At 44.7% G+C, this 13,062-nt stretch overlaps 1 protein-coding gene across 19 annotated transcripts in view; it reads left to right on the top strand.

The window, feature by feature from the left end:
* The window catches only part of PKP4 (plakophilin 4), a 251,064-nt gene that overhangs the window by 235,320 nt on the left and 2,682 nt on the right, over positions 1-13,062 (top strand). For 17 of the 19 annotated variants that reach the window (XM_089916801.1, XM_022569780.3, XM_089916792.1 and 14 more), the window contains 5 exons: positions 2,446-2,596; positions 5,960-6,155; positions 8,468-8,552; positions 8,683-8,800; positions 11,355-11,483. In XM_089916801.1, coding sequence (XP_089772927.1) covers positions 2,446-2,596; positions 5,960-6,155; positions 8,468-8,552; positions 8,683-8,800; positions 11,355-11,483 — 679 coding nt within the window. The remainder of the gene's footprint in view (positions 1-2,445; positions 2,597-5,959; positions 6,156-8,467; positions 8,553-8,682; positions 8,801-11,354; positions 11,484-13,062) is intronic. The other 2 variants (XM_089916804.1, XM_089916803.1) reach the window with 1 other exon arrangement.

Below are 13,062 nucleotides of genomic sequence, written 5' to 3'. Positions count from 1 at the left end.
CCCCAAACGAAAACTGGCCATCGTTTTTTCCGTGAGAGTGAAAAGCATTGCTAGGCCTAGGTAAGGTTTGTTTCATGCGGCCAGATGCTCTAATGAATATATACAGATAATTACAGCCTAGCGCTAAGACACTGTGGCTGTTTTGTTATTGTTCTTGATATGTGTGTGACTGAGTCACTTTGCTGTACAGCAGAGGTTGGCACAGCACTGGAAATCAACTATAGGTGAATATAAGTGAACTATAAGTGAATAAATTTTTAAAAAAATTAAAAGTGCTGGGCTTCCCTGGTGGCACAGTGGTTGAGAGTCCGCCTGCCGATGTAGGGGTCATGGGTTCGTGCCCCGGTCAAGGAAGATCCCACATGCCATAGAGCAGCTGGGCCCGTGAGCCATGACTGCTGAGCCTGCGCGTCCGGAGCCTGTGCTCCGCAACAGTGAGAGGCCCGCGTACCGCAAAAAAAAAAAAAAAATTAAAAGTGCTAATAGCTTAGCATCTAAGTGCTGGCTCTGGAGCCAGACCCCTTGGCCTTGAATCCTCCCCCACCCCCCTTACTAGCTGGGGGCCTTAGACCTCTCTGTCCTCAGTTTCATCATCTGTAAAATGGAAATAATACCTACCTCATTTGGCGGTTTTAAGGATTAAATGAGATAAATGTGGAGGACCCAGGAGAGGGCCTAGCACATAAGTATCAAAAATATTTATGTTGGTGACTCAGTGTTCACCTCCAGCTTCTTATGACCTGAGACTCATTTGATGATAATAAGAAAAAAGACAATAATTAAAATAGATACGATTTGAGCTGTAGAATTTTATTTTCTGGGATCTTTAGTGAATAAACGTTAAATGGCAAGGTCGTTTAAAATATAAACATTATATGGAAGTGATTTCAAAAGTGTCTAAAATAGTAAATCAAAATATTGGCCCTCATTAAGAAAGCAAGATAAACATGGCCACAGATGTGATAAGTCAGAAGCTATCTGGGAGTGGTGATGGCTGTAGTGCTCTGGAAGGGAGGCGCCCAGGGCTGGGCTGAGCCAGTTGGTCTCCAAGCGAGATAGGTGTTGGTTCTGTCCTTGCAGGTTTCAGAGAGAGAAGTTGCCAAAGCTGCCCAAGTCCTTTACCTGATAGCAAGTCATGTATTCTATTTCTCTTGCAGAGATCACTTGATTTGGAAAATAGGAGTATTGACTTCATCCGAAGAAAGCTAATAGGATCTTTGAAATGCATCTTTTCCTTTTATTTGTGTTATTAGAATAATCTGTTCTGTTGGTATTAAGGAAACTGAGTAGTCAGTCACATATTTTCATGTTCAAAATAATACAAAGGGCTGGCAGATCTGTGTCCTCCTGTCTTGACCACAGCAGGAAAGTATTAGATGTTTTATGAGCAACGTTTTTCAATTATCCTAAATTTTGAAAGACAATGTCAGTGAAAACTCAAAACAAGATTAAAGACCCATTTTCAAATGTTACTTTTTTTGTTTATTTGTTTCCTCGATGACTTAGTGTTTGTTCCCAATTCATACGGTGCCCAAACTGACTCACCTTACAGACTTGCCTCTTAATCACAAAAGAAGTTCTTGACTGTGGATTAAAAAAAAATAGCAGGGCTCCCCTGGTGGCGCAGTGGTTGAGAGTCCGCCTGCCGACGCAGGGGACACGGGTTCATGCCCCGGTCCGGGAAGATCCCACATGCCGCGGAGCGGCTGGGCCCGTGAGCCATGGCCGCTGAGCCTGCGCGTCCGGAGCCTGTGCTCCACAACGGGAGAGGCCACAATAGTGAGAGGCCCGCGTACAGCAAAAAAAAAAAAAAAAAAATAGCAGCAGCAGCTAACTAATCTTGAATGGTAAAGCATTTTGCACACAAATATACTTACTTTTTCACCAGTGTGTATGAATTACAATGCTCAGTGTTCCTGCAGAATTCCTCTTCTTCTGAGGCAAGGGATTTTTTTTCCAAGCAATTTCCTTGAAAGGTTACTAAACTGTAAATATTGTTGCAGAGAATACGGGGGAAGAAATGACTTGATGGAAACAGGTTCTTCTTTAATGTGCACTGACCAGTTACCCTCTCTGCCATCCTATTTATAGCCTCTGGACCTGGCCTGGGGCCAACTGCAGAGAAGACACGCCATCCGTCCTTAATCATGTTTATGTAGCTGAAGTAGAAAATAATCACTGCCTTCTCTTTTCTACCCAAAAATATCTGCCAGATGGTGGCTTGAGCTTTTCAGGCTTTGGGATTTCTTTTTAAATCAGTCATCCTAGCTTATCTTTCTCCCAAACTGGTTTTCTCCTGACTGGCATCACAAATTTAATCTCCCGTTGGAAAGAAAACATTTAATCTATTAGTTTATCTTTTGGAAACATCTTTTTTTAGGCAACAGTAACATCTGAGAGTTGAACTCTGTTTTATATTACTTATTACCTTGTTTTATTTCCTAGTTTGCAGCGTACATCCGAGCAGCTGTCCGCAAAGAAAAAGGGCTCCCCATCCTTGTAGAACTTCTGAGAATGGATAATGATAGAGTTGTTTCTTCTGTGGCGACTGCCTTGAGGAATATGGCCCTAGATGTCCGCAACAAGGAGCTCATAGGTATGTTCTGGTGACCAGGTGAGCTATAAAGAGAGAAACAACAGCGTTTATAAAACTCTTCTTTTGATTTATAAAAATATGACATTTAAAATGATTAGCAACTCAGTCCTAGTCCCCGGTGTCTTGGCATGTTTGATGCCCGTGTGTCTGTCCTTTCTGACCATTCCTTTTCAGCAAGAGGCAGGCTCATTCATTAAACACTGGATCAGGAAGGTAAATTTTCAGAAGAGCTAGCAATTTCAGTCATACATTATAAAACTGCTTGGTAGATTTGGTGTATCTGTTTCCCCAGAGAGTCATTTCTTGAACAACCAAAAAGGTTTAATTCTCCCTTTTCTGATTTTTGAGATGTATCTGCTAATTCTCCAACACTACCGTGTTCTAAATTAAAAAAAAGAAATCACGTGAATGTTTTATAGCTTTTCCCTCTCACATCTGTGTAAGTGCTCGCCTTAAAACAGAGGCACCGTTCCAAGGCCTGACCCCAGGGCAGGGTCAGGATGAGGATAAGGCAAGTGAGGCACACAGGGTGCAAAATTTTAGGAGGCATTCACCCTTGGGTCGGTCCATCCAGACGTCGGGTCGGCGCTTGCGTGAACTTGAGAATGAGTGCCTCTTCAAAGTTGTGCACCCAAGGCAGCTTAGCTTGCTTGCCTCCGGAGCATGGCCACATCCCAAGCAGAGTGTGGGGAAAAGAAAAGATCAGAGACCCGCCAGTGGACCTCAGGTTAAACCCTGGATGTGCTGCTCACTGGCTGTATAACCTGGAGTGTCCTGTATGGAGCCCATGTGGGCTTCATTCCTTCATCTGAATTGAAAACTCTCCCTTGGTTCCCATCTCTGAAAGGGAGCTGCCCATGCCTGCACTCGTCACCGTGGGCTTGCTGTGAAAATGCCCCTTGTAAACCCCCCAGCTCCACGCCAGTCCTACAGCCGATGACAGGTCGGGGAGAAGGAGGGAAAATTTAACAAGATCTTATGTGGATTAGTGAATATATATTGAACTCATATTAAAATACACCTGCCATGATAGAGCAAGACAAAGGTGGAGAGAGAAAAGGAACAAGGACAACAATGTTTACCTCAGAGAGTGTCTGCGAGGAGTCACCACGGCCCCTCACACAGTGCCTGGTAGACGTGCTATTTAAAATTATTGCCTGGATTAACCTGCTCTTAAAACACTGTCTCTTTGGGCCAAATTGTACCCCTCGGAGAGGAAAGGAGGCTCTTCCATGCCCTGTTCATAGCCAGCTCATGCCTGATTCCAATAGATGTGTTATAGCTCCAAGATCCCACATTTCCTTGAGAGAAATCCTTTAGGTCCCTAAAAAGATATTTTTTAAGTTAATTGTTACATCTGTATTATTTGAATTTCTTATAAGAAGCCCGTATAGTTTGGGAGTTCTTAATGCTAAAAAACAGTGTTGGCCACACACACCTTGTGTCCTGTCATTCCACAAATGGGAGGAGAGAGATGGGAGAGCAGAGGGTGCACAGCCAGCTCCATGAGTGCTAAGACCTTGGGGAAGAATGTATATTCAGGGGCATCACCTTCTCTCGGTGCATCCCTGTGTTTTCTGTGAATGTCCTCACCCCCTTTTAAACTTTCACGCGTGTTTTCTGTCTCCGCTGCTGAGCGTTATTTTACCCAGCTGGAGTACTCTTGAGCTGTTTCAGGAGTCACTTTTTCTTGTTTCCCCATGAAGATCCCTTCCTTCCTGTGTGGTCTGAGCCCCTCCCATAGTCAGTATTTGACTCTGATTTACCCAGCACTTCTGTTCCTAAGAAGCATGCCCTTCTCTGACCTCTTCACTCTCTCCTCACATCCGTCACCAGCGCTAGCCATGGACTTTCTCTCCGGAGCCGTTTCTTACGAGGAAACAAAGTTTTGTCAGTTCACAAAAGTTGCTGCATAGTCAACTGAGTTGCTGCATAGTCAACTGAGTCTGACCAAGCCAGCTGTCTGGGCTGCAGGCTCTGAAGGGACCACTAGGGTCGCTCACAGACCGAGTGACTGGCCTTCTCCCAAGCCTCCAGAGTGCAGTTTAAAATTGTGCCGTAGCAAAGTGACGAATTACATGTCGTGGACCTTTTGGTCATTCGTGAGTATTCAGAATCACCAGCGCTAGCTTATCATCTGTTCTTAAAAACCACATTTATCTTCTGGCTTACCGTGTCATCACTGCTTTTCCACTCTTCCCAACAATGTTCTCTGTGAGTTATGCCCGCGTCTTCACTTTGACGTGCTGTAAATTATGCGGCGTGTACTCAGGCCCAGTCTTCTTCTGCTTGCCATTGTATATAAATAGGTCTTCAATAAAAACCCCATTTAGCATCCACTCAGTTATTAGCATAGGGAGAAAAGCTAAGAAAATATTTACTTGAGCTTTAGTTAATTTCTTTTGTCTGCAGTACAGTTATTCCAGTTTGTCAGTCAGTAATTGAAATGGAAAAAGCTTGAGATAATCTCTTTTTGGAGAAGAGTAAGGGGAATTGAGGATCTGTACGGAAATGCCTCAGTAGTGAAGGGACACCCCAGCCTGGTCCTGTTGGGAACTTTATTATTGCACTACTTCTGGGACGTAACATACCCTTAATCTTCATACCAGAATTATACTTCTGTCTTCTTTAAAAGAAACGAGCATGTTGTTACTGATGTCAGACCAACTGATATAAACCCTCAACTTGATAAAAATGTGGGATGAATTGGGAGATTGGGATTGACATATATATATATATATATATATATATATATATATATATATACCAATATGTATAAAATAGATTACTAATAAGAACCTGCTGTATAAAAAAATAAGATAAAATTCAAACATTTTGAAAAAAAAAAAGTGTAAATGTACCCAGTTCACAGGTTGAGATGTAGAAAGATTTAATGAATTGTTTGGCAGCCTTACTTGGTCCAGCTTAAAATTTATTCAAAGAAAAGTTTTTAAAAGCTTTAAGAGGAAGTTGTATTTCCTATATGATGCATAGGAACTGAATGGAGAGTAAAATTTACTATCATAATTCCTTTATTCTTGCTGTTAATGAAAATACTGGAACTAAAGCAACTTGTTTGTTATACCCAGTTTTATACCCTGATTTACATTTTCTTTCAGCAATTTGCAGTAAGGTTTTATAAACCAATCATTTCCTCGAGCGGCATGGCCATAGATGTTAACCTGCCCCGTACAGTTAAAATGTTTGTTATTTCTTCTTTACCGTGGATTTTTTCTCTCCGGTTATTGTCTCTTTTGAGGTTTTGTTTTCAAGAGACTGCACAGTCACAATCTTTCAATGACAACAATAACAAAAACCAGGTCCCTTCCAAAAGTGGAATGAGCTCTCTTTTGCCTCGGGCAGGTAAATACGCCATGCGAGACCTGGTCAACAGGCTCCCAGGTGGCACCAGCCCCAGCGTGCTGTCGGATGAGACCGTGGCAGCCATCTGCTGCGCCCTGCACGAGGTCACCAGCAAGAACATGGAGAATGCCAAGGCCCTGGCTGACTCGGGGGGCATAGAAAAGCTGGTGAACATAACCAAGGGCAGAGGAGACAGGCAAGTCTGCTGCAAGGAGACGCCAGCGCCTGGCCCTCATTCCTGTGACAAGGGCCTTGGTCGAGGATAACGCTGCTTATTGGGAAGGATTTATTTGTGCACTTCTCACGTGCCAATAAGCTAAGTGGTTTCCAGCAGTTAAAACCTGTTTTTTGCTGGGAGAGGTATCTGTGGTCATGTGGCCCCTTTTCTGCTCTTTATTTTCTTGGAGCATCCCTCACCCCTACCGTCATTCCTGTCCCTAAAGCCACATTTGGCCGTTTTGACTCCTGGAAGAATCAGACATTTCATGAGGAAGAAAACCTGGGGCCCCATCTCCCTTGGACCTTTGGCTCTGCTCCAGGCTCCAGGGCCTGTTCTGCAAGAATATCTTCTTAAATCCTCAGTTCTGGGATTATTTCACCTAAAAAATATTTCACCTAAAATCACCACATGCAGCAGAGCCAGAGCCTGTTGTGCGGCCTCAGGATGTGCCCTGGGCTTGGATCATACCTCTCTTGTGGGTGACACCCCAGTGATGAAGCAGCAGAAGTAGGGATTAGAGGATTGGTGGCAAAAATTGAAGGTTTCTTGTCACGGAGCTATAGCACTGACTGTGAATTTGCCTTAGTATCAGATCAGAGAATCCTTCAAGGAAGCTGGAAGTGTAGGGCTGCTTGTCCCATTCTCGACGCAACAGGACGGTAGCCTCCCGATCAGTCGTAAAATGGCCCACCCGTCTCCCCACTCTCCTCCTGCACACGGCAGTGGCTTCCCCGGGGTTACTTACGACCCCCTCTGGCATCTGACAGCCCCCCCGGAGCGGGTGCCTTGTCTTTTCATTCACTGCTGCATCCTCGGTATCTAGAACAAAGACTGGCCCATAGTAGTAAACATTTATTAATTGGCTGAGTGTCAGTACTAGACTCATTATATATTTATTTATATTTACGTAACAAGCAAGGAAGAAAATACACATAGTTTTTTTTTTTTTGCGGTACGCGGGCCTCTCACCGCTGTGGCCCCTCCCGCTGCGGAGCACAGGCTCCGGACGCGCAGGCTCAGCGGCCATGGCTCACGGGCCCAGCCGCTCCGCGGCATGTGGGATCTTCCCGGACCGGGGCACGAACCCGTGTCCCCTGCATCGGCAGGCGGACTCTCAACCACTGCGCCACCAGGGAAGCCCCTGTGTATACTTTTGAAGAATAATGTAGCAAATCATATTCTCACCCCGCAGAAACCACAGCTACCAACATTATTCATATTTCCTTTCAGTCCTTTTCTGTTAGGTATCGTTTTTTATCTCATTAGTAATAAGTACAAACACACTCATTTTTATTTCAAAGGAAACAAAACATTACAGATAAAGCTAAGGCCCTGTTCCACTAACTCCCCCTCCAGCTCCCTTCCCCTCTCCTGTAAGAGTAACCGAAATCACATTTAGTGCTCCCAAAATTTTGTGAGATAGGCTTTATTCGTGAAAGGCATAAGAACAGGCTGGAGAAATGCTGAACCAGTGCCAAAATCTTTGTATATTGAAAAAAAAAAGTCTAATTTTTTTTTTTTTCAAAACAAGAGATTCAGAAAACCTGGATCAAATCAGGCTGTCTTCTGAATATACACTTATTTTCCTTTTGATTCACTCACCAAGCTTCTATCTCTTGCCCACCTGCCACTGCTACAGCAGTGAGCAGTTCACATCTGCCCGCAGATAGCTTACATTCCATGGGTGGAACAGACAAGGTACCAGTGGAATGAGCAGCGCCTGTGGATGGTGCTGAGTGAAGGGCAAATAATAAAATCGGGGACAGTGATAGGGCATGCCAGGGTGAGGAGGGGTTGTCACAATTTCAGACACACTGGTCGGGAAGGCCTCAGGGAGAGGGGAGGTAATAACTGACCTTATTTTCCAAATCAAACACTAGAGCACACAGACACATCTGTTTACAAAGAGGCACAAATGACAAGAAGGCAGTGAACATGTTTTATATGAAGGCCTAATAATGGGGGTGGGGGGGTAACTTAAGTTAACTTGGGAGGGTCCTCAGACACTTGAGATGTGTGATCATGGTCAGAAGTCGTGGGCTCATCCCGACCACAGCTTCTGACCACAGAGCCAAGTGCCTGTGAGCCTCTCTTTGGTCCTTGCCACCTCTGGCCGGCCCTGAACTTGACTGACTCCCAGGTACACCTGATTCCTTGGTGGTGGTTTCTAGCAGCAGCCTCCTTGCCCCCTGGTCCTTGGAGTGATGGCCTCTTGGCCATTGCTTTGCTGCCAGAGTCTCTTCAAGTGGAGCCGCCCACATTCATTAACATCCCCACTCTCTCCCTAGATCATCTCTGAAAGTGGTGAAGGCAGCAGCCCAGGTCTTGAATACATTATGGCAATATCGGGACCTCCGGAGCATCTATAAAAAGGTAACTTACAAGAATAGCTCTGGCATAATTAGCATTCAGCATTCATGAGAGCACACGCTCGTAATCATTTATTGTAATGAAATGTCATTACCCACTTTGAGAGGTTTCTTTTCCTCTTTTAACTCCACAGGATGGGTGGAATCAGAACCATTTTATTACACCTGTGTCAACATTAGAGCGAGACCGATTCAAATCACATCCTTCGTTGTCTACCACCAACCAACAGATGTCACCTGTCATTCAGTCAGGTCAGTGGGTAAACTCCCCTTCTTGGTGAGAGCATTTGTGTGACAGAACATTGTTTCCCATCCGGAGATCGAACGTACACTGATTAAGCCTGTCACCTCGAAACACTGAGGAAAGGAGAGTTTGCTCTTCAGGCTGAAAGCCTCCTTTGGGAATTACATGGTATTGTATACAGCAGACCCACTCTCCTCCTTCCACTTTAAAAGTTTATGTAAGTTTACACCAACTATGGCGCATAAAAGTATCCCGGGGTCCTCAATAGCATCTGTTCCCCCTAAGATTCTGCTTCACTAGCTTTGCGAAGGGGCCTGGGAACCTGCATTTAATAAGCTGGCCCAGTGATGCGGATACAGGAGAGTGGACGAACACACTCTGAGAACCACTAGGTTGTGCCTGAAAATGGCTGCCCTTGCCTGCCTGCAGGCCATAAATCTGAAATCTCTTCAAAGTGATTTTTTCGTTTTCTTGGTGAAAACTCTTAGAAAGAATCCCTTAGACGTGAGCTTTAGACCCATAGCCTGGGAGAGCCGTGATCTCCACCTGTGCCTTACTCCTCAGCAGTTAAATCTTCATCCCCTGGCTGCCTTCCAGACCCCCAGCATCCATGGCTAATGGGAACGGGCCCTGCAGGTGGCTTTACAGGAATTCCCTTTGATTTGTAAGTTGGGAATCTTGACAACCATATTACCTACATATTGGTGGTGTTTAATTTGGTAGAAAGAATGTATTGAGGCTCAGACTGGGTTTTGTTGGGGGGGGGTTGTTTTTTGGGGGGGGGGTTTTTTGCATGTAAGAACAGAATATTACTACCAAGTCGATTCAGTCCTGTAAATTTAATTCTTAACTAAATGAAACAGGAAAAGTAATAAATATCCTTTTTTATTTGGCTTTAAATCTCCCATTCTGACATATAAATATTACCTGTTGTATTCAGCTGTGCTCCTGCTGGCAGTCTTATTTCTCATGTGGACAAATGTGACCAAAAAGACTAATATATGACTGGTGGTTCTTGTCACATAATTGGATGTCTCCGCTCGTACCAGGAATTTTTAAAAATTATCTCTGCCTACTGCATATGGTGTATACTTATGTCTTAGTTTTTAAATTATGAGTTGTTTTCTTCAAAGAGACCTCTGCTTGGTTTTTGACACATCTTGCTGGGTTCCCAGGTGTAGCCTGTGGCTGTCTTGCTTTATAAAAATGCTCAGGATTCTTTAGAGACTCAGGAAGAGGGGTGCCCGGAGAAGCAAGAGAGTTTGCTGTTTAACAAAAGGCATGTGTACAGGCAAAAGAATAATTTCAGACAAATCAGGACATAGTCACTAAGCAATGAACTTGTTTTGAGGACCTCTTAAATATACACACTGGGCAGTGCTGACGGGCCCTGTCCAAGTTCCTAGGTCCCTCTCTGGCTTCCATTTGAAGGTAGGATCTGATTCACACTTGTTTCTCCATTTATTCTGAGGACTGATCATCCACCCCTCAGCCCTAGCACGGTATCTGCTTACGGGCACATCTCATATCTTGCTGATGTAATTATGGGAGGCGGGTGGCGATGGCCTCTGTCCTCCTACCTTGTAGAAAGTAGGCAGGATGAGAAGCACATAGACACTGCCCATGCATGCTCACTGTGTGTCAGTGAAGTGACTTTCTAGGGAAAATATTTTGATGTCAGTCTTCCTCTGAAAGCATCAATGCACACAAAACCGCTGGTAGCAGGGCCTGGGGCCTGCCGCTTTGAAGTGGATCCAGTGAATAAGTGACCACTCTTAATTACAAGATACTTCAGTGCAAGCAAGATGGGTTTTTCTAATGAGAAAAAGAAGATGTTTTCCTTCTGTGCAAAAATGTCCCAGCAGGACACCCATGGGTAGACATGTTATTATGAAATGTTTGGCTCCAGCTGGGATAAAAAAGCTGGGCCTTTGTGAGGCCTGGGCTTCTCAGCACCATGAGCTTGATGAGCAGGGCTTACGGAGTTTATAAATTTCCCTGACAGCTGATCACCATAAAAAGCATTATAAATTTTATGGGCTGGGCACTCTTATTCAGACACATTTAGAGATACAGATATTTCTGAAATCATCAGAAATCAAAACATGCCATAAAACATCTACTTACTGAAGAGCTATACGTAACGGATAATAGATGGGTGTGTTACAAGTCAGTGAACTGAGATCATAAAGCAGCACATGTAACTCTTGCATGACTGGGAAGTTACCATCACTCAGTTTCAAAGACCCAAGCAGGTGGTTGAGACCCACCGTGTCAGTGGGGAAGCCGCATGATCCCTGCAACCACGTGCTGTGGCTCTCTAGCAAGCTTGGGGGTTGACAGTGCTGATCCTCACAGTGGCCGGCCTGCCGGTCACCTTCCAGAGACCCAGGGCTGGCTGCCCTACGACTCATAGCACCTCTAAGAGCTGACTTTAGTGCCAGCCACGTGCACTTCTAATTACTGACCTTTGTTTTTCCAGAGGGGACTTTCTAGAGACACTGACAGCCTGATTTCTCTTTCTTCTCTCTCTCTCCCTCCTCCTCTTGCCTCTCCCTTCAGTCGGCAGTACCTCTTCCTCACCAGCACTGTTAGGAATCAGAGACCCTCGCTCTGAATACGATAGGACCCAGCCACCTATGCAGTATTACAGTAGCCAAGGGGATGCCACACATAGAGGCCTGTACCCTGGTAAGACGCCAGTCGGGTGTGTGATAGAGTATCTCGAAAAGCCGCGTGTCCCCAGGCACTTGGCCGGTGGCCTGGGAGGTAACCTCTGCCTGCAATGAGATGGTCCCCCAGCAGCAAACCATGGTCCAGTCTCTCCGTCTCCTGCTTCAGGGCCTTTTCCACTTGTTTTAAGTAAAAACAAGTGAGGGTAGTGGTCTGGTGACCGCACATAAAATGAGCACTGTATCCAAACGAGAAAGCATTTCCGACTCCCCTGCAGCGCAGGCCCTTTGTCCTGCCCCCCTCCCCACTCCCCTGTGTGTTCCAGAACCCTGAGCTCTGTGACACTTGGCAGGCCCACATCTCCTGGACTGACTCATAAATTCAAACCTGCGGATGGAGATTAATTCCATTTACATTTTTGTGGAAAAGAGTTTGAATGAATAACAAAATATATAACGGGATTCTCCTCAGAGTGATTATTTTTTAAGAATAACAAAAATGATGTTGCCCAGTATTAATATTTTTATGTCCTATTCAGAAAGCCCTGCATATAATTTACTTAAAGAAGGCCAACCTGAAGGGTTACCAAGGTTTCCTATTGTCTCCATTCTCAACTATGTTGCAAATTAGTACTCTACAGGTTTCAAATGAAGCAGTGTGAGCTAACAAAAAAGGGGGGGGGGAACCCTCCTTTCTCAACAACAACAAAAAAAACTGTTTCTTAAAAAGAAAGAAATAAAAACTGGTGGCAATTTAACAACTGCTGGGGGAGCAGTCTCAGTTGTGCTGTTGTCTTTAAGATTGTGATTTCACAGGACTGTTTACTAATCAACTACTGTTACTATGGCAATTAATAGCTCAGAAAATTGCAGATGCTACATTTCAAACACCAAGCTCTTTGCAGAGGAAATGCACATACCAACTGAAGTGCATTGTTGCTTCAGGTTTGCGGCAGCCTGCTTTATTTTAAAGATCGCCTCTTTAGCATGCACGCCCTTCTGTATCTTCTTTGCTTGCTTCAATAAACTAATTTGCCTCAAATATGTTTCATTTTCCTCATTAAAAAAAAATAAAAATCTTTGCTAGCCTTAACAGTACTTGAAAGGTAACCAATGACATCATTGGGAGTCTACTGTGGACTCGTGAAGACAGCTATCTGATTACCAGGTTCTTTTTGTTTTGAAACATACTTAAATATGGTGGACACAAGAATGTGCCCCCAGGTGGCCGGCCTGTTAGAACACACCTGTGCCTGCTCCTTCCAGGACCTGGGATTTTGAATCAACGCTGCTCTGAGGGCATGGAGCTTGTTCCACTGTGTTTCCCTACCCCCTCATCTGACCCAGTTCTCTAGCTCAGAGCCCTGGAAAAGCCGTGTTCCTTGGCGCAGGGAGCAAGTCTGCTCTTCAGAGCCAGCCAGGGAAATCTTCACAGGTGGGAAGAGCTCAACCAGAGGTTGAGAAGGAGAGCTCAACCAGAGGTTGAGAAGGAACCCTTTTTGGATGAGCTATGCATTGGCATTGCTTTTTGGTGAAACACACAGCCTCTCTTTGCCGTATTCATTAGCCCCTAAGAACCCTGGGTAAGCAGCAAGCAG

This window comes from Delphinapterus leucas, chromosome 8 (genome assembly GCF_059928025.1).
Source record: "Delphinapterus leucas isolate spDelLeu-1000000601 "Yukka" chromosome 8, BTC_Dleu_Yukka2, whole genome shotgun sequence".
NCBI lineage: Eukaryota > Metazoa > Chordata > Mammalia > Artiodactyla > Monodontidae > Delphinapterus > Delphinapterus leucas.
The sequence above is the reverse complement of the archived record's forward strand: the minus strand, read 5'-3'. Positions and strand labels throughout refer to the sequence as shown.